We start from the raw sequence: 27,636 nt of genomic DNA on the forward strand, positions 1-27,636 counted from the left end.
GATTGGTAGCAAACTTGCTGATCAAATTGTAAATCAGTGGAGCAATAAATATTCCTTTACTTTATTGCCTGTTTAAAGGAGGAATTGGGGCAGTGTGAGAGGATAGTTGTAGGCTGAGAACCAGGGAATAAATTTTAAAACAGCTGCCTAAATGGTTGGTACCAACCCTCTTTTAGGCAAGGGGACTTCCTTGACAATCTTCTAGTCAGTCTCAGGTTCGTCCAATTGTGACAATTGGCACAACAAATTTGCATTTCCTTTCAGACAATAGTTTCAGAGATATGTACTTACACTGAGCATGAGAGGGAAATTCATCAGCCCTATGTACACAAATCAGGCAAATCATGAGAATGTTGGCTGGCTTTCTTGGGAAATGGGTAAAGTGGGTCGTGCAATGCTGGTTACAGGAGAATGGCAATAGTTGAGCTGTTGTTTAGCTCAGATTCCTCTTACGGTCTGCCATGCCAACTTCAGATCATTTGGAGATGGAAGTAAGAGTTCTTGGAATTTTCTGCAGTAGATCTTGTCTGCTACAAGAGAGCTTTGACCCTGTCATGAAGATTTCTCTAAAAGAGACAAATTCAAGGGGAAACCACAGATTAGGCACCAATTAATATTGGACTCCTACCATACTGGATTGGGTTTATCATGCTGATATAAATGACCTGCTAAAGAATGAAACACTCACCAAAGAATTTTAGGTAAATTCTTGTAGTCAGCCTGCAGCCCTGGGAAAGTCCTGTAGCCCTTACATGGAAACCGGGCTAGAATTTAGCAGATGTTATCTTGATAAGAGGTCAGCAGATGTCTCTAATCTGAGGTTATCGTGTTGCTCTTCCACTCTGATCAGTTGATTCTAGATACGCCATTGTGACCCTTGAAACTAAACTGTGTTATGTTTTCAGCTTTTTGAATCATTTGAAGTTAGATAATATGCTATCCCCAAATTCACTCAAAAATCCAGTGGACCTTCCACAGTCCCTATTACCCACCGGCATCTGTTATTGTTAAATGTTGGAAGGACATCTTCAAAAATCAAAATGAAAAGACTTCTGACTCTGCCTTCCTCCTTTCCTCCTAGTCCACATACTACATATTAGCGAAGGCAGTTTGGTCACTGAATGTGGCTCCCCCCAGAAAGGGATAATTTACTCTCAGCCACTTTGTGGATAGTGATCAGGAAGAAAGGGATTAATAACCTTGCTTTGACTATCCAAGATTCCACCAAGACCATTTCTGGATGTGATATACCATCCCTTTTCCCTTATAGCAACCTTAGTCCATCCTGATTGGTACACTCTCTGAGTGGTAGTCCAGCTAACAGGGGGCCTCGGGAATTCAACACTTAATTCTGGTTTAGGCACTTAGATATTCTTGTCGGTTTGACACGGTCCTAAATAATAAGTATAATCACCACTTGGTTGAGTATACTGCTTGCCAAGTCTCCCTGCAGTGGCCCAAATGAATTCAAGTGGAAGGCATAAATTTTTATAAATTTTGTGAAAATTCCCTTTTCATTTTTACTTCTTACCCTTTCCAACAAAAGGTCTGGGTGTGAGTAGGGTGGAAAGAAGGTGAAGGTATAGCTTCTGGAGATGAACACGTTTAATGGTACCGCGTGGAAGTGAATTTAATGATCTTCCAGAACTTCTCCTGGAGTATTCCTCATAAAGAAAGATACCTTCATGTGTCTCTCTCAATCTGTGACAAGATCCATAAATATAATTGACTGTTGTCCTGCCATTCTCTGCTAGGTGACTCTGCCCATTGTTTGTATTATCATTGCTTTTGAGCTTAAGAAGTTTATCAGAAATGCAAGGATGTTCTCAGTGCCTTCATCTCCCACACAAAAACCCTAATAACACCTTTGGGTGTCTTCCCTACCCCCTTTTCTGTAGCGGTCGCACAGTGGAATGAGTAAATGCCACTTCGTGGGTAGCGTGGGCAAACAGATCAGATTGGACTAACTGTCCTCATGCAGTGCGTCTAGAAACAGGGTCTAGATCCAGTTATCTTAACCGAAGTGGAAACTCTAAGGCCAACTAGCAGGACTGGAAGCCTTGTAGAAAACACTGTCAATCTACGTTTGCCAAATGATGTAGGTCCCTTCTCCAGAGACCCTCAAATTGTGAACAACATGTTCTTTCCGGGAACACCATGTACACCTTTGAGACTGTGTGTCTTGTGTCCAAACCACGCATTATTTTACTCCCCTACCAAGAACGTGGTGACTCGCACCGTAGTCATGGTTGAGAGATCTTCGAATGTTTAAGCAAACACCACCAGTAGATGATATCGCACTCGGATGATTTTGGATTTAGTTTCTGTTTAGATAGCATTCTGGAAATGGTAAAACCATAGCAGTGGAGACCAGATTAGTGGTTGTCAGGGTTCGGAAAGGGACAAAGGTGTGACTAAAAAAGAGCCTCACAAAGGAGTTCATGGTGAATTACATTCAGCATAGTTTTAGTATAAGTGAATTTTATCATAGCCTGTTCTAAATATTCCCATAAAGTATAGCATATATGATGAGAGAAAATGCATGTATGTGTGTGTGAGGGAAATATAGAAATAGTTTCTATGATTAATGCTGTAAACAATCCAAAAATAATCATAACATTTAATATTATTTTGAATATATATGTATATATATATATGTGTATATATATATATATATATAATGCATCTACATTTTACATATTTTTGCTCCCAAATTATACTAGACTTCAGGTAATGCTAAATTTAGTTTTAATTTACCAAATCTACCATGGATGAGTGTTGCAGGGGGCGGGCAGGGAGGTGTGAGTCTGGAGTCGTGTTGGAGTTGGGTGACCAGGAAATTTTAAGCTTGAAGTCATGGTAATGCATACTCACGTCTCTGGTTTTCTCTAGACACACCATCACAACGAGTACAGTTTATTCTTGGAACTGAGGATGATGATGAGGAACACATTCCTCATGACCTTTTCACAGAACTGGATGAGATTTGCTGGCGTGAAGGTGAGGATGCTGAATGGCGAGAAACAGCCAGGTGAGGATTTTTGCTGAGTGGGAAGGTATAGGAAATAATTTTCATGCTATTGGAAAAGAGATTTGTAAAGCCACGGTTTTGCAAACATTCGTGAGTGCTGTCGATTTCTGAAATGGCTCATCTGGCCTGGGCATATCCTATAATGGGATATGGGTCAGAATGAGATCTGAAGACAGCAATTATAGTAAACAGTGATGCAGAGCCAGCAACAGCTGCAGCCTGAAAGATAAACAGCAGCATAATTTGTGTGTCATCAGGAAAACAATAAGAATCTAAAAGTAATTTATTTCTATCTTTTCAACTGCTGGCCTGTGCCCAAACTAGGCATATTATATGATAATTTCAGTGTGGGGCTTTTTTTTTTTTTAAAAGAAAGGGAAAGCATTCTAAGAGGCTGTAGGTATACTGGATTTATGTACTATTTGGTGAGGATAAAAATATTTTGTAATGTGTTTCTAGGATATGTGTACATTTCAACATAGGTGTTTTTTCAAAATAACTTTTTACAATTTTATTTGAAAAGTGTATTTATTTATTTGGAGAGAGAGAGAGAGAGAGAGAGAGAGCGCATGAACAGGGGAGGGGCAGAGAGAGAGGAAGAGAAAGAATCCCAAGCAGGCTCCACACTGTCAGTGCAGAGCCTGATGCTGGGCTCCAACTCACTAATCTTGAGATCATGTTCTGAGCGGAAGCCAAGTGTTGGACGCTTAACCATCAAAGCCACCCAGGCACCCCTAAGTAAGGTGAATTTCTAGCAGTGGAACTTATGTACCAAGAACAGCAGGCTTTTAAATTTTGATAGAGATTGTAAAATTGACTTTATAAAATGTTTTGGTAATTCATACTTTTATGAACGGTGTATGAGAGTGCTTATTTCCCTCAAACCCTTGCTGGAGTAAATCATTAAACTTTTAGATTTTTTTTTTGCTAATTTTATAGACGAAAAACAAATCTTGTTTTAATTTACATTTTTAGAATTATTGGTGAAATGGAACATCTTTGCATATGTTTTAATTTTTTTCCTGTGAGCTAACTGTTCATATTTTATGTCAAACCATTGTATTATTTATTTGCCTTTTTTAATGTTTAGTGGTATGTTATTCTGTATGAATTACCTTTTTTAATGAAAAAAATCATGTAATCATTTTCTTTCTGAAGCTTTATTATATATTTTAAATATAGGACTAAATTTGAAGTAGTTTTTATATGACATGGTAAATTTTAAGATTAAAAACCATCCATCTTATTGTTTTCTTCCAACTGCATCAAAAACTAAGTGCTTTGGACTTTTTCAAATATATAATATGAATGCTCATCTTTGTTATTTGATGACAGAAAAACAATATATGATAATCTTATGCACCAATTAGCATTATAAATTTTACTCTCTCATGACTAAAGAGTTGTTGAAAAGGAATTTAAAATGTGGAGGTACCTGGGTGGCTCAGTCATCTGACTGTGGCTCAGGTCATAATCTCACAGTTCGTGTGTTCGAGCCCCACATCGGGCTCTGTGCTGACAGCCCAGAGCCTGGAGCCTGCTTCAGATTCTGTGTCTCCCTCTCTCTCTGTCCCTCCCCTGCTCACATTCTAGCTCTCTCTCTAAAAAGTAAATAAATGTTAAAATATATAAAATAAAATGCAAACCTCCCTGTTTAAGGCTAGACACATCTGTCTTGACCTGGTTATAAGAAATGCTAGCTATTCCTGGATGGCAGGAAGAAGGGCGATCTATTGGGTATGATGACTAGGAAGCTGTTGTTAGTTTGAGTCTCCTTGTTGCTGGGAAGTACTTTTTGGAAGCATTTCTTTTATATTTTCTTTACTCTCATCCTACATGATAGAGCTGAGAAGTAAGATTGGAATGTGTGTTTTGTCAGGAGTAACTCGCTTATTCTTAAAATGATTGGTGATTTTTCACCTTCCAGATAAAATAGTGATCTGTTCCTTTTACTCTCGTGGATTAACCTGAACAACATGTTTATCCTAAACCACCAAAATGTATTGTTGTTCATGGATAAAGAACAAAAGAGTTGATCCAGTTAATTATTAGTATTCTCTAATGTTATTCAGTAGGACCTGTGTTCTTAGCTATCCTTCTAGAACCTTACGTATGGTGCAGCTATTTGAGGTTCAAGGAGACATCTGATGAGCAATCAAAATAGCAACAGACATTGAAGAGGAGGGTAGATGAATTTTGGCGGAGACACAATACATCAGGGAAGTACAGAGTGTATTTATTGAGGGCTTAGAAATGTAGTGGGTTTTAAAGTAACAGAAGTAATTTTGTTCTGGTTGCCCTAGTTCATCTAAAAGGACTAATTTTAGTTAATTTAGGATTCCATCTAATTTTCAAAATGCAATTTAATTCTAATAAGTCATTAGCATAAATATTTGAAGCCCTTCTTTCTTTTGATTAGTATTCTGGGGGGATTAATAATTTTCTACCCTAATAGTAGAAATAAAAAGGATATTTTATCAGCACATTGCACCTGTCACATATCACATCTTGAATAATTCATGCCCACTGCTGTTGCCAAGTAAAACTTAAGCAAAGTTTTAGATTTTGAAGCTAAATTTTTGAATCATAATTATTTAATAAATGTTTGTGAAAAACAGCTGTTCACTTTTAAAAACCCTAAAAGAAGCCATATGACAAGGGCTAATGAAATCAGCACAATTCCAATGTCCTGCTTATAGATAACATATAATGTTATTAATAGAAAAGCCCGCAAAGATACCACAGATGTGCAATTATGAAGACAACATGCTTGACTCACTGTGGTTGCCCTTTAAAAATGCTTCCCACAAATGTGCTCAGAAGAGGCAAAGCAGGGGGTAGCAGTTGGCCTCTGATACAGACATGGCAGTGTCAAACGGATTATTTCATCAAAACAATTTTACTGATGCTCTGAAAGCATTTGATATTCAAAATTAGGAAAGGTTTAAGTCATCAAGATTTTTCCATGAGATATGAGATGTGAAGATAATATGGATTAAGAATAGCTAATATTGGGGCACCTGGGTGGCTCAGTCGGTTAAGCGTCCGACTTCGGCTCAGGTCACGATCTCGAGGTCCCTGAGTTCAAGTCCCGCGTCGGGCTCTGTGCTGACTGCTCAGAGCCTGGAGCCTGTTTCAGATTCTGTGTCTCCCTCCCTCTCTGACCCTCCCCCGTTCATGCTCTGTCCCTGTCTCAAAAATAAATCAACGTTAAAAAATTAAAAAAAAAAAGAATAGCTAATATTTCTAGGTTTGGATATCTTTCACTTCCCCTTTCCCCTTAAAATAGGCACTTTATGGTTGTTATGTTAATATCTAGCCTCCACCCTAACCTTGTCCATCTTCCACCATCTGTAGCCTTAGCCCTACCCAAAAGAGGATGTTTTCTCTTAAGAGTTCGTAACTTCTCCCCAGGCTACAATTTTGGTTGGTATTTTATTTTCTATTTGCGTAGAATCAGAGAATAAAAATTCTTAGGAAAGTTAAAAGGAATTATCGGGAATAGAATAAACGGGAGTTAATTTCTAAGGAGAACATCTATTTCTAATTTGCAGAAGAATTTTGTTTTGTAGATTTTTAATATGAGTGTTACAGAAGAGATTATCATCAACTTAATCTTCAAAGAATTCATGAAACACCTATTTTATATTGTTGTTTAGTAGAAAGAGATTCCAATGTGTTAATCATGGATGAGAACAGATCCAGACACACTGTAGGAAAATCACATAATCTCAAAGGGTTTAAGTCCACCCCCTCCACAGAAAATGTCATGCAATTGGCCTACAATTTTGATTTTTTTTCATTGTTCATTACATCTCATTCATGCCTGTGAGACTCTTGTTTGCTGTAGTTTGCTATTCAAACAAATGTCAGCTGAGTTTATTTGAAAACTGGAATAAATTGCAGCACTTTAGGTCATTAACTGCAATCAGGCATTTTGCAACTGACTACAAATCTACAAATCTTTAAACAGGATTTGGTGTGTTCCCAGACCTCTTAATTCCTATCTTTGAAATATAAAATGGAATAAAGAAACAGAAAAGAGAAATACACTTAGGGGTATGTGTGTGTGTGTGTGTGTGTGTGTGTGTGTGTGTGTGTGTGTGTGTATAGAGAATATATGTATGTAATATAAAATATAATTTTTAACATAGTCTTTTAAAAAACATTATTTAAATAGTTCTTAAAGCTTTTGACATCATTCTGGAGTTGGCCTAAAGCACTGAATCTTGAAATGTTTAGAAACTCGACACTTGTCACTTGTGAGTTTCTTTTATGGGAAGTATCTTATGCTTCTTCCTATTTTATATTCATAAAATCTATGGCCATATCAAATTGTCCATCCATTTATTTTTTTTTTCTTAACTACCAAACTGGAATTCCCAGAGACTCCATTCTTCTTTTCTAAAAGACCACGCCTCCAGTTTGAAGGAAATTATTCTAAAAGAAGGAATATACCTTTTAGATAGATTTGTTTTTAAAATTTCTTTTCAGATAGACACATAGATCAATGGAACACATAAATCTAAATGTAAAACATAAAGGTATACAAATTTGAGAGAAAAAAATATAGGAGAATAGAGGACTGAGAAAGACCAAACCATGTATAGCTACCTGGATTCTGACAAGGGGCAAAAGCTATTAAATGGAAAAAGGATGGTCTTTTCAACAGCATACTTGAATAATTAGACAGCTATAGGTTAAAAATTAATAATATTTCAATCTAAACCTCAGAGTGTATACAAACTTAATTCAAAATAAATCACAAATCTAAATGTGAAACATAAAGCTATACAAATGTGAGAAAAAAAAACAGGAGAAAAACCTGAGGACTTAGAGCGTCTATGATGAATTTCTAGACATGATATTGAAAGCACAATCTATAAAAGAAAATATTCATAAATTGGACTTCACCCAAATTAATACATTTTGTCCTATGAAAGATCCTGTTAAGGGGATGAAGACAAGCTGCACATAAGGAGAAAATATTTGCAGACCATATATTTGACAAAAATATTATATGTAGAATATGTAAAGAACTCCCAAATTTCAATAGTATGAACACAAATCAATTAGAAAAATGGGCAAAAAATATAGTCTGGAAGTGATGCACATAATTTCTGCTTACAATTCATTATCCAGAGGTAGTCAGTAGTCATATCATCTCACCCAGTAAAAGGGGAGCAAGGTGGTGATATCCTATTCTTTACTAGGTAGAGAGGGAGAACTAGTTGATGAACAGTACTAATAACTATCAAATGATTTATGAAATATTATGTCCCTATCAAGGCCTGAAAATCATTAAGAACCAATAATATGAAAAATTCCCAGCGGTGTAGACAAAAAAATTCTATAAAATTCCAGCATTGAAGAAATACAGTCAGTGACTTGTGGCTTAAATGTAAATTTTTGCAACCTTCAAATATCTTATAAACTTATGGTAGGTATTAGGTATTCCCTGTCTATACACTTTTGGTAGGCACAACTATTCTTCCCTATTGGTTTCATTTTCATTTCCTGACAATGTTTTACTCCCTGAACAGTGAGGACAGATCAATAGCTTTCTTTATCTTTCTTAGAACTCTGCACATTAATCATTCTGACTAGCCCTTGTGGTTGGTTATTTTCTGGCTGATCCACTGATTCCCTAACTAGTTACTGCAACATATTTCTCCTCCCCTGGAGCTGGATCATTTGACTACATAAAACAATAATACAATATTTTATAGACAATTTGAGTGATATTGCACAGAAAGAGGAAGTTAGGGCAAAAATGACTAAGGAGAGAAGAAATAAGGAAAATGGTGAAGAGAAGGGGAGGAAAGGCAATTTAGGCTTTATTTAGGATATATTACAAATGGTGGAATTAAGTTGGTCATCTATTAGGATTAGACAACAAGTCCCTAAAAGAATGAGAGAAATTTAGTGCTTGTGCCATAGCAGTAGAATCTCTGGTTTCTCTTTATTTCTTCCATTTTTTCTCTTTATTCCTTCCACTTATCTTACTTGAAGAAACTTAAATATTACAATTCATTTCACTCCAAAAAGGCAGTGGTCCCATTTGTCACCTTGATATCCAGGTTCCTCTGTTCTCCATCCCTGGAAGGAAGACCCAGGGATTAGAGACTGAGCTCAGTGCTTATAGGTTCCTGTATTCCCCAGGAAATGACTGTACTACATTTCATCCAAGCATGCCTAATATTTATTTTTCTTACAGAAGAGGGCCCAAGTTATACTAGTCTCCCTAAAAATCAAATGGAAAAATTATCAGGAGATCAAATATTCTATTTTAAGACCTCCTACTACAGAAAAATGAGTATTCTTTCATTTTCTTTTGCATCTTTTTCAATTGCCGTTATCCTTCTATGAAGTATACTCTATTAATTTTACAGCAGATTCACAGTGACCACTGAATAAACACAGTAAATATTTTTTTCAGAGCTTGACAAACTAACAAAAATAACATTTGAGTTTTTCTTTTTTTTTTTTTAATTTTTTTTCAACGTTTTTTATTTTATTTTTGGGACAGAGAGAGACAAAGCATGAACGGGCGAGGGGCAGAGAGAGAGGGAGACACAGAATCGGAAACAGGCTCCAAGCTCTGAGCCATCAGCCCAGAGCCCGACGCGGGGCTCGAACTCACGGACCGCGAGATCGTGACCTGGCTGAAGTCGGATGCTTAACCGACTGCGCCACCCAGGCGCCCCTACATTTGAGTTTTTCTTGGCTTTCTATACATCTTTCAGTGACAAAAAGAATGCTTGTTAAGTGGAATTAAAATGAAATAAACCAAATAACTTGGGCTAGGTTTTACTTCCCAAGCCCACAAAATCTAGAAGCAATGTGACTGTTTTTCTGTTTCTGCTTTTTATTCTTGGGATAAAGGATCATTCATCTACAATATGATATTCAATGTGCTGATAATATTTATTTGTGTAGGTGGCTGAAGTTTGAAGAAGATGTGGAAGACGGAGGAGAAAGATGGAGCAAGCCTTATGTGGCCACTCTGTCGTTGCACAGCTTGTTTGAGCTGAGAAGTTGTATTCTGAATGGAACTGTGTTACTGGACATGCATGCCAACACTTTAGAAGAAATTGCAGGTATATCTTTTTTTTTCCCTTAGTTTGTTTCACTCTTATGGGTGTAGCTGAGGTTTGTTATTTTCTTTTCCTTATAACTCTGTGACTCTTGGAAAATCAGTTCTTATGGTCAGCAGAAGATACCTTAAAAATGACTTTCTCCTACCCCCTTATTTTAGATAAAAGAAGTTGAAATTTGGAGAAATAGGGTCTAATTTGTTAATGGCAAGTCTAGAACAAAGAACTAATCCTGACTCCCATTTAGTATATACTGTTTCCACTATCATGCTTAATTAAGCTGTCACCATTAGAAATTTGAAGGAAAAAAACCCCACAAAACTAGAAAATGATTTTTCCAATATTCAAATACCTGAAATAATCATATTAAAAATTCAGTAGATACAAAAATTGTTAATTTAGAATAGAACAGAAAGGTATGGCCATTTATTTTAAACTTAAAATAAAACTCATTAATTCCAGAGGATGGCAAGCAATGCATTTGAAATTAGCTTGTAATTTAATACTATGCCTAGCCCCTGGGATGAGAGATTTGTATTAGAAGCCTATTATGGCTATAGAACACAGGCAGTTATATGTAGGAAACATCTTACTGTTACTCTAGAAATAGGGACAAAGAACTCCTGTATCTTTTGATAAAAGATATTAAACATGACAAACATGATAAATGTGTTTTCATAAAAGCAAAATAATACAAAAAGTTTTGAAAGAGTATAAATAAAATGGTTAATGGAGATTTTAAAAATAAAAACAAAGCAAGGACTTGGGCAGTTTTTAAAAATTTCTAGTTTGGAAAAAATAAATAAAAGCAGTTCCATGTAGAATTTTTTTGCAAAGTAGAAAGACTTAAGGGAAACTTTAATGTCTGCATTATATTACAGAGGAGGAAAACTCTGTAAATGTTTTTTGATTCCATAAGTAAGAGAATATTATATTAAAAAATAATGTACATAATTTAATCTTCAGAATAGCCTGATGAAGTGTCATTCCCAATTTTCAGTAAGAAAATAGAAATTCTGAGATTTTCATGGTGCTTGTTCCATCTAAGGGCCCCTGTAAGTTGTGTGTTCCTTATATTATACTACAACCACTGGCTGAAGAAAGAGAATGACTTGAAGTAGATGTTGCCCAGATTTTAATGATTGTCTAACTACTTTAAAAATTATTTATTTGGACATTGATGCAGATAGGCATGCATACATTGTGATATGTGTGAAAAGAAGGATATCCTGGCTTAGGATAAAAAGGTTAGAGAGGGAGGGAGCCAAAACATAAGAGACTCTTAAAAACTGAGAACAAACTGAGGGTTGATGGGAGGGTGGGGGTGGGTGGGTGATGGGTATTGAGGAGGGCACCTGTTGGGATGAGCACTGGGTGTTGTATGGAAACCAATTTGACAATAAATTTCATATTAAAAAAAAAAAGCAAACGGGAAAGAGAAGCCTTCCTTCTGAGTTTCATACTACACCTATGAAGAGCTTTCCCTTTATTTTTAAAAACTTTTTTTAATGTTCATTTACTTTTGAGAGAGAGAATGGGGGAGGGGCAGAGAGAGAGAAGGAGATGCAGAATTTGAAGGAGGCTCCAGGCTCTGAGCTATCAGCACAGAGCCCTGCTCGGCTCAAACTCACAGCCGTGAGATCATGACCTGAACTGAAGTCAGATGCTTAACCGAGGGAGCCACCCAGGCACCCCAAAGAGCTTTTCCTTTAAATGAATGAACCAAAGGGGGTCCTGGGTGGCTCCTTTGGTTAAGCATCAGACTTCAGCTCAGGTCATGATCTCACAGTTTGTGAGTTTAAAACCCCGAGTCAGGTTCTGAGCTGTCAGCACTGCTGGAGCCTGCTTCAGATTTTGTGTCTCATCTCTACCCCTCCTCCACTCATGCCTGCTCTCTCTCAAAAATAAACAAACATTAAAAAATAAATAAAATACCTAACTAGAAAAAATAAAATAAAATAAAATAAAATAAAATAAAATAAAATAAAATAAAATAAAATAAATAACTAGAGCCAAATAGGCTATATGAAGTTAAATACAGTATACTTTTCAGAGGAACACAGGATGCAGTAATGGATCACTCTAAATCAAGACTTAAAGAAAAGGGTTAACTTAGGAATTAGCAAACTTCTTGTGAATGCTGGAACAGTAGTTATGCAACTTAATTTCTTAGCTTTACATTATGGGGTCCTGCCAATAGCCCCTAAACATTTTTATGTTTTAATTAGGAACCAAATGGCTGGGTTCTTCATGGTACTTTGCAATTTAGGAAGCTCTTTTAAGTAATTCTATACTATCTTTTTGATACTCAAAACAAAATTGGGCCTCAGTATTATTATTGTTATCCTTTCTTTATAAATAAACTGAGATTCTGAAAGTTAAAGATCTTGCCCCAAATAAGGAGTTTGTTTCTGCTGTTTATGTCAGTGATGACATTACCTTTGAAAAATGGAGTAATCCAAAATACTTTTGGATTGGCTATATCTAATGAGGCTGTCAAATTCCTCAACCTGGCAAAATTAGCCTCAGAAAATACCCTTCATAGTTTTACCAGGTTTTAAATTTCTTAAAGCATATAATTTCTAATGCTTTCTTTAGAAATTTATTTCTACCAGGAAATCTTCTCCCCTGAATTTGACTAAACCTCTGTTCATTTCATCACCTTAGTTCCGTTTTATTGTCTAAATTTATGCTTCCTTTCCCTACCACTGCTCCTTTCCCCAAGCTGTGGGAAGGTTGTTAGCTGTGTTAATTCTCGCTCTTGAAAGCAAATTACATTTTCTAAGTCTATCCTTACAAAGAAAGTAGTTCAATGGAAGACTTGATACCCCAAATAGCTTTTATTCTTCTTGTTTAATTAGTCTGTATCTTTCTGTCTCTAAAGTAGCTCATCTTGAATGTCCCATTTACAGTGTAGAGCACTCTGTAAAATACCATCCAGAAGATGTCATTAGTTTAGAGCTAATACCACATTACAAGCATATAATTAAAAATACTTGTTGATCACTATTACCTTAGATTCCTTTTCACTCATTAATGAGAGGAGATTCCCTCTTTTTGAGTAATTGTAATTTGACTTCTTTAATCCAAAGGTATTTATTTCTGCCTTCAATAAAATCTTATTAGAACATTTTCTCCTTTTAGCTTATAATGATTTTCTTACTGTTTACTTATTGCTATTTTTACTTTGTGGCAATTGAGCCCTATTGCTAAGCGTAATAAGTATGCTTCATATTTTTAAGACTTCTAACTTTATATTTTCACATTATATTTTATTATCATGGTAACCTTTATGAGATAGGGAGGAGGATATATGCCCTATTTTATAAACAGATAAACAGAAAATGATGTATCATAGGTAATACTTGCAGACATGGGAATAATTTCTTTTATTAACCTATAATCATAAGTTTGGTTTTATTCTATTTCATAATTTGTGACCTTAGTGGTTAATAATAAGACTGGAACTTATCTTCACCTCTTATTTGTCATGTTTTCCCGTATGTTAGGCACCTACTAACATATGAATCACTAGTTTCAATTTTCCAAAAGCTGGATATAATATGTATCTTTAAGGGCTCTAAACTCTTACATTTTGTGAATGTGCAGGCTTTGCAGCATTAATATTTTCTAGACATTTTCTTTTTTTTTTTAATTTTTTTTTAACGTTTATTTATTTTTGAGACAGAGAGAGAGAGAGAGAGCATGAACAGGGGAGGGGCAGAGAGAGAGAGGGAGACACAGAATCTGAAACAGGCTCCAGGCTCTGAGCTGGCAGCACAGAGCCCGACGCGGGGCTCGAACTCACGGAGTGCGAGATCATGACCTGAGCCGAAGTCGGCCGCTTAACCGACTGAGCCACCCAGGCGCCCCTCTAGACATTTTCTAATAGAGAAATATGACCCAGATATTGTTTTAGAATAATCAAGGATTTTTATATCAATGTTCTGATTTAATAGAGTCTTAGATAATTCTTTAAAGAGATTTTTGTAGACTTAACAGGAGGAAATCCCATTTGTATCTGGCAGGTCTGTCAAGAATGTCTAGTATAATTAAAGTAGGATTTTCTTTTGGACAAAGTTAATTTAAAAATGTCTATTTGCCAATGTTTCAGGAAACTCAGAATAAACTTAAACGTCTTCCTTCAAAATATTATTTAACCTTTTCAAATCCTAAATTCTCCATATGTAATTTCTTACCGTGATTTATTCTGATATGGAGATTAATTGTATTTAAAATGCTTCTTAGTTATATCCATATAAATTACACGTGATTTTATGGTCTGTGTTAATCTCTTTGAAATTCAGCACTGTAAAGATTAATAATGGAAGTATTCTGTCTGCGTGTGTATGCTTTAACCTAATTCTGTCAATGGGAGTAAGAAATGAAAACCAAATTAAAGTTAGTACCATGATCAGATTATCAGTCATAGCTCTCAACTCATTAAAAAACTTTTGTTGTTAAAAATAGACTATTGGAGGAGAAATCAATATTTTGCTCCACTGAATGTAATCTGCAGATTTGGGAGTATGGAAATAGCCACATTTTAAAATATGTCTATACTATTACCATCCTTGATCTGGAAAGTAAGTGTTCTTAGGGTAGTTTACATTTTTAGTGTACACACTCCTGTGAATGGGGTCAAGCAAACTGTTGAATTTAGATTCTTTCTATTTCACACTCCTACCCCTCACATCTTTTGAAGTTGTAAAACAATGGGCTTTTAATGTATATGACTATCTTTTCAGAGGCAGAGATTTATATAGAATTGGTAACATCTCATGATCTCTGGAGGTTTTCATTCACTGGTCAAGATGGATTGATCACGATAAAATAATTGCCCAGTTAAAAGGAAACTTAATTTTCATTTTCTGAGGCTTTTTCCACAAAGGGTACTAGTGTTCCTAGAGCCTGCTTGGTGCTAGAAGCATGTGACTTATTTATCCTTTTCGTTCTTGCTTCTTCCGGTATCACCCAGATCTTGGCATTGTGCTTTGGCAGGCTAGACTGTATTATTTAGACATCATAGCCTGCTGAGATTGTAGGACTTGATGCTGGGCCCAAAGCCATTATGGCTCATTATCCTTTCCTACTTTTCAAGGTTAACACTAATGTATGTTATAGTGGTGAAGAGAACAATGAAAGTGATTAGTGAATCAGATTCCCATTGGTACTTAAATCTCACCTCAGTATAAGTTATGTTCTTAAGCAAGATGATTAACTTTTCTAGTTCATTAGGATCTATTTGATGCAGTTATACCTCAGAGGAGTTTACTGTGTATTTCTGTGTGGCTAATGAGCAGATGAGCATTTTTTTCTATTTACTTTCTCTTATGTAACTGTTTCAAATAAGCCCTTATTTCTGAAAAACTGTGAAGCTAGTGACTTAAAGGTTTTTGAAGTGCTCAAGCCTGGAAAGACTGTACTTTGGTAAGAACTAAAAATTGTAATTATGTACATGGGTTTTATATGATTCATTTGATTTTGATTAGAATATTGAACTGAGGATGCACATCACAGCTTACAGATGAAGCTTACAGATGTGATACAATGGTATCCTTTTGGTGTTTTAATAACCTACTTTACAACTCTCATTATGAAGTTTATGCTACATATTTTATATTTATATACATTTTTCCATCTTAGCAAGATTTCAGTGTAAAGTCACATATGTTGGCAATTTATCATTTACCTTATTTCAAATTAATTATAACTACTTATCTCCAACGAAGTGAGATATAGATTTAAATATTCTACACTATCATACATTTTCAGAATTGAAAGGGACTTCAGAGGTAACTAGAGTGAATATTATGGCCGATTCCTGCACATACATTCTACCTCTTTACATTGTAAACAGAAAAGTAATAGAGCAAAGTTTGGCAAATTACACTCTATGTGCAAATATGCACCACTGACTTATTTTGTTAGTCCTGTGGGCTAAGAATGGTATTATATTTCACATGGTTGAAAAATAGTGAAAAGAAGATTAATATTTTACAACATGAAAATCATATGCGATTTAAATTTCAGTGTCCATAAAAAGGTTTTATTGACACACAACTATGCTCATTTGTGTACATGTTCTTTATGGCTACTTTCATGCTCTAAAGGCAGGCAGAGTTGAACAGTGGTTACAGAGATTGCATGGTTTACAGAGCCTAAAATTTTTTATCTGGCCCATTACAGAAAAAGTTTGTCTACCTATAGTTTAGAAAACTGACTCCAGAGTGAAGGTTAGTTCTTAATCAGCCTAAGCCAGTCATGGGGACAATATTTCCTTAGCCAGGGATTGTCTCAGCATGGACAGGGCTATGTCAGTAGGACTTAAGAGAATTTGTCTTTTAAGAGAAAGTCACAAAAGTCAAAGAATATGTGGATATCAACAAAGATATATATTTCTTTTTTGCTGTTGGCAGCTACCTTATGACCATAAAGAAAATCAGCCTTAAGGTTGAACTCACACCTAGAGGAGGGAGAAACTGACAGAGTCAGAAAAACAGAATTAAATCCAGCCTAACATTGATTTTCCATTATGTGAGCCAATGAAATTCATTGTTTTATAGTTTGATTGGAATTTTTGGTTTTTTAAATTGAAGTATAATTGGCACACATATTATACTATTTTCAGGTGTACAGCATAGTAATTTGACATTTATGTGCATTTTGAAATGCTCACCATATGACTCTGGTTACCATCTGTGTCTCTCTGTATTCTCTATGTTCCCTGTCCTGTATATTACATCTCCATGACTTATTTTATAACTGGAAGTTTATACCTCTTGATCCCCTTCACCATTTTTGCTCTCCCTCAACCTGCCTTTCCTAGGGAACCATAAGTCTGTTCTCTGTATCTGTGAGTCTGGTTTTGTTTTGTGTGTTCACTTATTTTATCTTTTACATTATACACATAAGTGAAAACTTACAGTATTTGTCTTTCTCTGTCTGACTTATTTCACTTAACATAATACCCTCCAGGTCCATCTGTATTGTCACAAATGGCAAGAGTTTATTCGTGTGTGTGTGTGTGTGTGTGTGTGTGTGTGTGTGTGTGTGTATAAATACAATATTTTCTTTATTCATCTGTCAATGAATACTTAGGTTGCTTCTATATCTTGGCTATTGTAAATTATGCTGCAATAAACATAAGGCTGCATATATATTTTTGAGTCAGTATTTTCATTTTCTTTAGATAAATACCCAGAAGAGGAATTGCTGGATCAAATGGTAGTTGTATTTTTTTAAATGTTTCTTTATTTATTTTGAGAGAGAGAGAGCATACAGAAGCAAGGGAAGGGCAGAGAGAGAGGGAGACAGAGAATCCCTCTGCCAGTGCAGAGCCTGACATGGGGCTCCAACTCCCAACTGTGAGATCATGACCTGAGCCAAAATCAGGAGTTGGACACTAACCGAATGAGCTACCCAGGTACCCCAATAGTTCTATTTTTAAATTTTTGAGGAGCATCCATACTGTTTTCCTAGTGGCTGCACCAATTTGCATTTCTACCAACAGTGCATGAAGGTTCCCTTTTCTCCACATCCTCACCAACACTTGTTATTACTTGTCTTTTTTTTTTTTTAATTTTTTTTAACGTTTATTTATTTTTTGGGACGGAGAGAGACAGAGCATGAACGGGGGAGGGGCAGAGAGAGAGAGAGAGAGACACAGAATCGGAAACAGGCTCCAGGCTCTGAGCCATCAGCCCAGAGCCCCATGCGGGGCTTGAACTCACGGACCGCGAGATCGTGACCTGAGCTGAAGTCGGACGCTTAACCGACTGAGCCACCCAGGCGCCCCATTACTTGTCTTTTTGATACTAGTCATTCTGACAGATGTGAGGTCTCAGTGTGGTTCTGTTTTGCATTTCCTGATGATTAGTGATGAGCATCTTTTCATGTGCCTGTTGGCCATTTGTATGTCTTTAGATTCAGATCTTTTGTCCAGTTTTTGCTTTTGGCTATTCAGTTGTAGGAGTTCTTTATATATTTTGGATATTAGCCCCTTATCAGATATTTGGTTTGCAAATATTTTCTCTCACTCAGTAGATTGCCTTTTTGTTTTGTTGAGTTTCCTTTGCTGTGCAAAAACTTTTTAGTTTGATGTGGTCCCATTTGTTAATTTTTGCTTTTGGTGCCCTTATCTGAGGAGACATATCAGGAAAATGCTACTATGTATGATGTCAAAGAAATTACTGTCTAAGTTTTCTTCTAGAAGTTTTAAGGTTTCTGATCTTGCCATCAAGTCTTTAATCTATTATAAGTTAATTTTTGTGTATGCTGTAAGATAGTCTAGTTTCATTCTGTATGTAGTTTTCCCAACACCATTTATTTGAGGAGATTGTTTTTCCCCATTGTATGTTCTTGCCTCATTTGTTGTAGATTAATTGACCATATATGCATGGGTTTATTTCTGGGCTCTGTTCGGTTTCATTGATCTATGTGTCTGTTTTTGTGCCAGTACCATACTGTTTTGACTACTATAGCTTTGAAGTGCTGTTTGAAGTCAGGGATGATGATACCTTCAGCTTTATTCTTCATTCTCAAGATTGTGTTGGCTATTTGGGGTCTTTTGTGGGTCCATACAAATTTTAAGCTACTTGTCTGTGAAAAATGCCATTTTATTTTGATAGGGATTATTACATTGAATGTATAGATTGTTTTGGATAGAATAGACATTTTAACAATATTAATTCCTTCAATCCATGAGTGTGGTATATCCTCCCATGTATCTGTGTCTTCTTCAGTTTTTTTCATCAATGTTGTATAGTTTTCAGAGTATAGGTCTTTTACTTTCTTGGTTAAATTTATTCCTAGGTATTTTATTCTTTTGGATGCAATTGTGAATGGGATTTTTTCACTTAATTTCTCTTTCTGATAGTACATTATTAATTTATAGAAATGCAACAGATTTCTATATATTAATTTTGTATGCTAGAACATTATTGAATTCATTTGTTATAATAGTTTTTTGGTGGCATCTTCAGGGTTTTCAGCAAGTAGTGACAGTTTTACGTTTTCCTTACTAATTGGAAAATGTCTTTTATTTCATTTTATTGCCTAATTACTATGGCTAGAACTTCCAATACTATGTTGACAAAGAGTGGTGAGAATGAGCCTCCTTGTCCTGTTCCTGATCTTTGAGGAAAAGCTTTCAGCTTTTCGCCATTGAGTATGATGTTTGCTGAGTTTGTCATATATGGTCTCTATTATGTTGAGGTACATTTCCTTTACACCTACTTTGTTGAGAGTTTTCATCACAAATGGGTGTTCTATTTTGTCAAATACTTTTTCTGCATCTATTGAGGTGATCATATGATTTTTATCTTTCATTTTGTTAATGTATATCACATTGATTGATTTCAACAATTCTTGCATTCCTGGAATAAATTCCGGTTGATCTTGGTGTATGATTCTTTTAACATATTGTTGAAATTGGTTTGCTAATATCTTGTGGAGGATTTTTGCATCTATGTTCATCAGGGATACCAGCTTGTAATTTTCTTTTTCTTTCTTTCTTTCTTTTTTTTTTTTTGTGGTGTTTTTGTCTGGTTGGTATAAGCATAATGATGGCATCATAAAATGAGTTTGGAAGTGTTCCCTTCTTTCAATTTTTTGGAATAGTTTGAGAAGTATAGGTATTAAATCTTCTTTGAATGTTTAGTAGAATTCATCAGTGAAGTCATTTGATCCTGAACTTTTGTTCACTAGAAGTTTTCTTTTTAATACTGATTCACTGTCCTTACTAGTAATCAGTATATTTAGATTATCTATTTCCTCATGATTCAGTCTTGAAAGGTTGTGGGTTTCTAGGAATTTATCCAATTCTTCTAGATTGTTGAATTTGTTGGTGTAGATTCATAGTAGTTGCTTATGATCTTTTGTATTTCTGTGGTATCAGTTGTAACTTCTCTTTTATTTCTGGTTTTATTTGCATTTTCCTTTTTTTTAAAAAAATTTGATGTGTCTGGTTAAGGATTTGTCATTTTTGTTTATCTTTTCAAAGAACCAGCTTTTAATTTCATTTATCTTTTCTATTGTCTTTTTAGTCTCTATTTCATTTATCTTTGCTCTGATTTTTATTATTTCCTTCCTTCTACTAACTTGGGCTTCATTTGGTCTTCTTTTCTAGTGCCTTTAGATGTAAAGTTACTTATTCGAGATTTTTCTTGTGTCTTGAAGTAGACTTGTATCCCTGTGAACTTGTCTCATAACTGCCTTTGTTGCATTCCATAGATCTTTTAGATGTTTTCTTTTATTTCAAGTTTTTATTTAAATTCTAGTTAGTTAACATATATGGTAACATTATCTTATTTGGTGTGTGTGCGCGTGTGTGCGTGTGTGTGTGTGTGTGCACGCGTGTGTGTGTGTGTGTGTGTGTGTGTGTGTGTATTTAGATCACTCCTGATGGTGGGTTGCCCCTCTGGGGGTGGGGTATTTGGTGAGAGCATGTTTCTGCATCTCCTATCAGTTTTGATGTGGTGCTTTTATCCTTTGTTGTGGAACAGGTGTTCGGCTAGTTCTCAGGTTTTTTCACAGACTATTTTCCACATGTAGCTGTATATTTGTTTTGTCCATTTGAAGAGGTGAGTTCGGGTCTTCCTACCCCGTCATCTTGAATCTCCTCCTTTCAGTTTTCTGTTATTGATAAACCCAACTCTGCCTTCACTTGATATACCATTATAAAATAATTATGAATGTATTAAAACCACCCAAAATCCAAACCTGGGACCCATAACCTACTTAAAGGAAATCTTACACTGGAAAATATTTACTGAGGGTCTCAATATTCTAATCAGTCCATTAGGTGCCTTATATATTTGGGCCTACAGCATATGAGGTAGATATTATCTCCATGTTACAAATAAGAACCCTGAGGTTATCCAACTTTATAAGATCACATAGCTAGAATGTGCTACAGTGACCCAAATCTGTTTCCTTAGTCCATTTCCCTTTTACACTGAAGTAAACATTGTTTGTAGGGGAGAATTATGCTAATATTGAATTTTTCGTTGTACTCAGTAGGATTGTGGAAGGCAATTCATTGTGATATGCTTGCTTTACTCCTTTTATAAAGAGTGCCTCAAAAAATTAAATAGTTAATATTTGATAATCTGGGAGCAGATTAATTATACTGAAGTTGTTGTTAAATTATGAATTTAGTTTTTAGAGCAGTTTTAGGTTCACAGGAAAATTGAGGGGAAGATACAGAGATTTCCCATAACCCCCTGAACTCACACATGCATAGCCTCCCTCACTATCAATATCCCTCACCAGAATGTTACGTTTGTTACAACTGATCAACCTACATGGACACGTCATTATCACATAAAGTCCATGCTTAACACTGGAATTCACTCTGAATGTTATACATTCTGAATGGATTTGGACAAAAGTATAATGACATGTATCCAGTATTATGATATCATACAGAATATTTTCACTGCCCTAAAAATCCTCCTGTTTCATGTATTTATCCCTTCCAAATCCCCTAGTTTTGAAAAAGGAGATACTTGTTCTTTTGTTGTTATTATGTGATTAATCAGTGTTCTTTAGTATTTTTTATTACCTAAAACTCCTCCTGCAAAAAATGAAAAAGTTATGAAATTGCTGATATCTGTTTTTGACTTACAAAATGGCAGTTTTATATGAGTCACTCTGATGCTAAGGTAAAACCTTGAAGTTTCTATTTATTCCTACTCCTACCCACTCTCACACAATTTGGTGTGTATCATTACAATATCCTTTCTGTGTATGTGTGTATGTACCATAAATAGAATCATACAATATCAGTTCGTTTGCGACTTTGGTTGTTTCTTTAAAAACAGAATTGACTATGTTTTTTTTTAAATTAAAACATTTAAAAATTATTATTGAAGTGTAAAAAATTATTATTGAAGTATAATTGGCATATAATGTTATATTAGCTTCAGGTATACAACTTGATTCTCCAGTTCTATACATTACTCAATGCTCACCCCAATAAATGACTCACCATCTGTGCCTATACAATATTACACTAGTACTGACTGTATTCCTTATGCTGTACTTTTCATCTCCATGACTTATTTTTTGTTTTAATTTTTTTAATGTTTATTTTTGAGAGAGAGAGACAGAGAGATAGAGCATGAGCAGGGGAGGGGCAGAGAGAGAGGGAGATACAGAATCCAAAACAGGCTCCAGGCTCTGAGCTGTTAGCACAGAGCCTGATGTGAGGCTCAAACTCACAAACCATGAAATCATAACCTGAGCTGAAGTCAGATGTTTAACCAGCTGAGCCACACAGGGACCTCCTCCATGAGTTATTTATTTTATAAGTGGAATTTTGTACCTCTTAATTTCCTTTATCTATTTCATTCCTCCTCCTACCTCCCTCCCTTCTGGCAACCACCAGTTTGTTCTCTATATTTAAGAGTCTGTTTTTCTGTTTGTTTGTTCATTTGTTTTTTAGATTTCACGTGTAAGTGAAATCATATGGTATTTGTCTTTGTCTGACTTATCTCACTTAGCATAGTATCCTCTAGGTCTATCCATGTTATCACAAATGTTAAGATCCCATTCTTTTTTATCGCTAACATTCCATCGTATATATGTATATATATGCCACATCTTTATCCACTCATCTATTAATGGACACTAGTGCTGCAATAGACATGGGGGAGCATTTATCTTTTTTTTTTTTAATGTTTATTTACTTTTTGAGAGAGAGAAAGACAGAGTGTGAGCAGGTGAGGGGCAGAGAGAGGGAATCCAAAGCAGACTCCAGGCTCTGAGCTGTCAGCACAGAGCCTGAGGCAGGGCTTCAACTCACAAACCACAGGATCATGACCTGAGCCAAAGTCTGTGGCTTAACTGACTGGGCCACCCAGGTGACCCCGGGGGCATTTATCTTCTTAAATTAATGTGTACATTTCTTTGGGTGAATACCCAGTAGTGGACTTACTGGATCATATGGTAATTGCATTTTTAATTTTTTGAGGAACTCCATATAGTTTTCCACAGTGGTTGCACCAACTTCCATTCCCTCCAGCGGTGCACAAGGGTTCCCTTTTCTCCACGTTCTCTCCAACACTTGTAACTTCCTGTCATTTTTGATACTAGCAATTCTTACCGGTGTAAGGTGATAATTTATTCTGGTTTTGAGTTACATCTCCCGATGATTAGTGATGTTGAGCATCTTTTCACGTGCCCGTTGGCTGGCTACCTTTAGTCTTCTTTTAAAAAAATGTCTATTCAGGTGCTCTGCCCATTTTTTAATCAGGTTGTTTATTTTTTTGGTGTTGAGTTGTGTGAGATTGTAACATATTTTGGATATTAGCGCCTTCTCAGATATGTGATTTGCATATATTTTCTACCATTCAGGAGCGTCTCTTTTTATTTTGTTGATTTCCTTTGCTGCGCAGAAGCTTTTTCATTTGATATAGTCCCATTTATTTATTTTTGCATTTGTTGCCACTGCTTCTGGAGTCAGATCCAGTCAGGAGCTGCTTTGGAGGGGTGCCTGCAGAGGCAGGTGTGTTGAGTGGGGGTGGGTGTGCAGGAGAATGCTCAGGTGGGGCACACAGTGCTAACAAGGTAGATGGAGAATGTAGAGCTGGCTCCCACAAATGTCCTGCTGTCTAGATGAGGGGTGGGGGGAGTGAAAGAGAAATGGCACCTGCCAGAACTTTTGCTCCCAGTGAAATCTCCTGTAGATCCCTGTGCCTCTGGTACGTCGATAAATCTCCTTCACGTACACACCAGACAGTTTTCAAACTGCTGCTTCTGTGCTGTGTTTTCAGTGGAATTATTTAGTAAGCTGGCCCTTTAAGAGTAGGGATTACAGTTTCCTATTGCCTTAAGGCTTCCCTGGAGTTAAGCCTGTTAATTATGAAGCTCCTGGAATTAAGCCCTGCTGCTTTTCAGAGGCAGAGATTTTAAGGGAACTTTTCTTACCAGTGTGGGTCCTCATTGCCAGGACTGCCTGGGGGGTGGGGGGTCTGATCCTCTTGCATTTCCATGTTTGTGATGTCCAGTCCTATCTGTGATTAGTGCTGCTAGGGGTTTGGTTTCCAATCACATCTCTGCCTTTCTTACCCTTTTGGATATGGCCTTCTCTCTGTGACTAGCTGTGGAAGGCCTGTTCTGCCTGCCTTCAGGCCATTTTCAGTTCTGTGAATGTAGCTCTGATCCTCCTACTCCACCATCTACTCTCCTTCCTACAATGAGGTTCACTGAAGTGATCTTGGTATGTTACCAAAAAACTTAAAATTCTGTTACTCATCTACTTATTTTATAGGTGTTTCTGACGCTACTATGATAAATATCAGTCTGCTTAATTATAGCCTCCGAAATCTCACCTTTATTCTTTGTTTTATGTTTATAGAAGACCTTTTAAATATAAACACATTTTCAAGGAAGGTGTGCCAGGGTTGACTTAATATCCATGTGAAAGAGTTGTTTACTCTCCAAATGCAATGACTAGATAGCTGCCTAAGCCTCCCTGCCTCAGATTTTTACAGATGGACTTTTGTTTACCTAAAGAGGAAATACGGAAGTCATTTTCTGCTAGAAAAAGGGAGAAAAACCATATTAAAATATAAGTATAAAGCCACCTTACAATTTTATAATTTTTTTGTGTTTATTTATTTTTGAGACAGAGACAGAGCATGAACAGGAGGGGGACAGAGAGGGAGGCACAGAATCCGAAGCAGGCTCCAGGCTCTGAGCTGTCAGCACAGAGCCCGGCATGGGGCTTGAACTCACGAGCCATGAGATCATGACATGAGCCGAGATCGGATGCTTAACCGACTGAGCCACCCAGGCGCCCCTACAATTTTAAACATAGTAATTATATTGATACTACCACTGCTACTGTTTCCTCCCATCAGTGTGAATAATGGAGAATATAAAGTGTTTTGTTCTCAATACAACTATGTCCATTTGAAAAACAACACTCCATTAAATTATTACATGTTTAAATTGAATGGTTTATATTAAAAATTTTTCCCATCTTTTTGTGCAACATTTCAACAAAAAGAGGCAAGTTTCTGTTTGTTAAGACTGTATCTAGAGATTCTTAAAGGAGTTCATTCTATTTTAAGATGAATAATATTATCTAGGGTGTGCATATTTGGACTCAGTGATTTGCTGCTTGCATACTATGCAGTGCTAATCTTTTCTTGCCTTTCCTCTTCAGATATGGTCCTTGACCAACAAGTAAGCTCAGGTCAGCTCAATGAAGACATACGTCACAGGGTCCATGAGGCACTGATGAAACAGCATCACCACCAGAATCAGAAAAAACTCACCAACAGAATTCCCATTGTTCGTTCCTTTGCTGATATTGGCAAGAAACAATCAGAACCCAATTCCATGGATAAAAATGGTAAATGTTTCTTTATTGTATTCTTTATGTTTATTATAGGTATCTGAAATTTCAAAGTGTCTCTAAATTCTTTAAAATGTATTTTATTTGAAAACATAGTTTTCAATTATTGTAGAATTATTTCTTTTATATATGTATAGAGATATATACATATATCTCTATACATATGTATATATAGTCTGATTATCAAGCATCAAACTATAGAAATTTTAACAAAGAATTTAAGTTTCCTGAAATGCTCATGAAAGAACGCAAAAGAACTTTTGTCTAATGAGAAGTTACGTACTCAAATGCAGTGAACGTTAAACCAAGCATCAGTTGTATCCCAATCAAAGTCTTAGTCCTTGTTCCACAACTTGAGAACGTAATGTAATGCTTTAAGTTATGGTTGTTTTGGTTAAAATGAATAATGATCACCAGTTATTGTTTGTGGAAAAAAGATACTGATTTCATGTTGTTCATAGTCGGCAAATTCCATGAGAGATTTGATTGAAAAGACCAGCTGGTGGCTCTGCATATATGAAGCCTGATTTCCAGCTCGTAGGCTCATTGCTGTTTGCTGTGCTATGTCCACACTGTCCATGGAGCCACATGTACTTACTATCCACTCACACCACAGAGATGACAGCAACCACTGTTTTTTTAGCAATCATGCCTTACTCCTAGTAGTTTATGCTTGAAACTGTTTTCTCCTTCTTGTGTGGTTTGTTCTCTTCGTGCATCTATTTGAAACCTTCATCATTTGCACTAAGGAAGTCGCCTAGGAATCTCTTGTTGCATCCATCCTGGACATTAGTCTTGTGAAGGAAAATAAAGTTATCATGAGGATGATACGAATTTGTTAAATTTTCATCAGCTATAAAAGTTTCCAGCTTTAAAAGATAAAAAGTTAATGAAAAGTAATTTCAAATGCTTTACTAGACAGACTGATTGCTACAAATGCACTAAAGCACGTATATTACTGCATGGACTATTTTATGTCATTTCACTTCTTTCAAAAGCGTTAGTGATGCCTTAAATACAAATGCATGAGAATGAGTTCTCTCTACATTTTGCTTTAAATAGGATTTTTAAACCAATTTTCCTACTACTGAATCAAACATATACTTATAAAAAATGCTATAATAAATCACTGAAGATGGTTAGATGTACTGTTGTTTCAGAGCATAGAACCAGTTCTTAATGGCAAAGTGATTTTTGAAATACTTATTTGATTTTTAAAAGACGCTTCAATAACAATGTAGGTCATTGTCATTATAGAGCAGTCTGTAGTTGTGCATATACAGGTATCCCCTGCTTTCTAAAAGTTCCCATTATGCCACTTGACTTTTATGAAAGACTTACATTAGTGCCTGTTTTCACTAACCAAAAGAAATCCGAAGAGGATTTTGTTTTTACAAAAAAAGCTATTACTGTACTAATGTAGGTCTTAAAAGTGAAGTGGCATAAGGCAAACTTTCACAAAGTGGGGGATGCTCTTCATGCATTTTAGCTTATAAAAGGTTTCATAGGAACACTTTACTTTTGCATAGCGATGGAAACCTGTAAAAAGTTCAGTAAAGCTCTTTATGACATATACCAGCTTGTATTTGTAGATTTCACTGGGCATTTTGAGAATTTATAACTTACTTTGAATCATAGCACATATTTAAAATATATTCATATTCTAAATCATAAGTTGCTTTAAAATATGTTATACATAAAAATGACGAAATGAAGCTTTTATATTCTGAGGCAATCTAAATGTAGTACTTTTATTATGCTTATAATACTAGTACTTATTTCGGTGTGATGATATAAAAAAACAGATTCAGATATTTACTAATTTTCACATTGGGCTTATATCTACATGATTCTAAAGATCTTATTAAAATATTTCTGTGAACTAATTCTCTACCAATTAAGCACATTTTAAAAATTCTGCCTTCATTTCATTACTTTTAATAGAAATCATACCATAAAACATATGTCTATAAGAAGGATATGTGTTTATTTAAAAATTCAAGGCTTGTGGGCTGTGAACTAGCCATAATTTATATTTGAAATTTTCCTGGGGATAATGTTTACTATAAAATAATTTTATTGCATTTGTTCTTGGAGGGAAGAAGGTAATGAATTTACTGGATGATTAATTTATTGTAATA

The 27,636-nt window shown here is 35.7% G+C and overlaps 1 protein-coding gene across 8 annotated transcripts in view; it reads left to right on the top strand.

Moving 5' to 3' along the window:
• The window catches only part of SLC4A10 (solute carrier family 4 member 10), a 314,478-nt gene that overhangs the window by 173,709 nt on the left and 113,133 nt on the right, over positions 1-27,636 (top strand). For all 8 annotated transcript variants that reach the window (XM_045033870.1, XM_019838163.3, XM_019838162.3 and 5 more), the window contains exons 4-6: positions 2,893-3,031; positions 9,971-10,131; positions 25,304-25,492. In XM_045033870.1, coding sequence (XP_044889805.1) covers positions 10,101-10,131; positions 25,304-25,492 — 220 coding nt within the window. In that variant the 5' untranslated portion in view covers positions 2,893-3,031; positions 9,971-10,100. The remainder of the gene's footprint in view (positions 1-2,892; positions 3,032-9,970; positions 10,132-25,303; positions 25,493-27,636) is intronic.

Source organism: Felis catus, chromosome C1 (assembly GCF_018350175.1).
Source record: "Felis catus isolate Fca126 chromosome C1, F.catus_Fca126_mat1.0, whole genome shotgun sequence".
Classification (NCBI taxonomy): Eukaryota; Metazoa; Chordata; class Mammalia; order Carnivora; family Felidae; genus Felis; species Felis catus.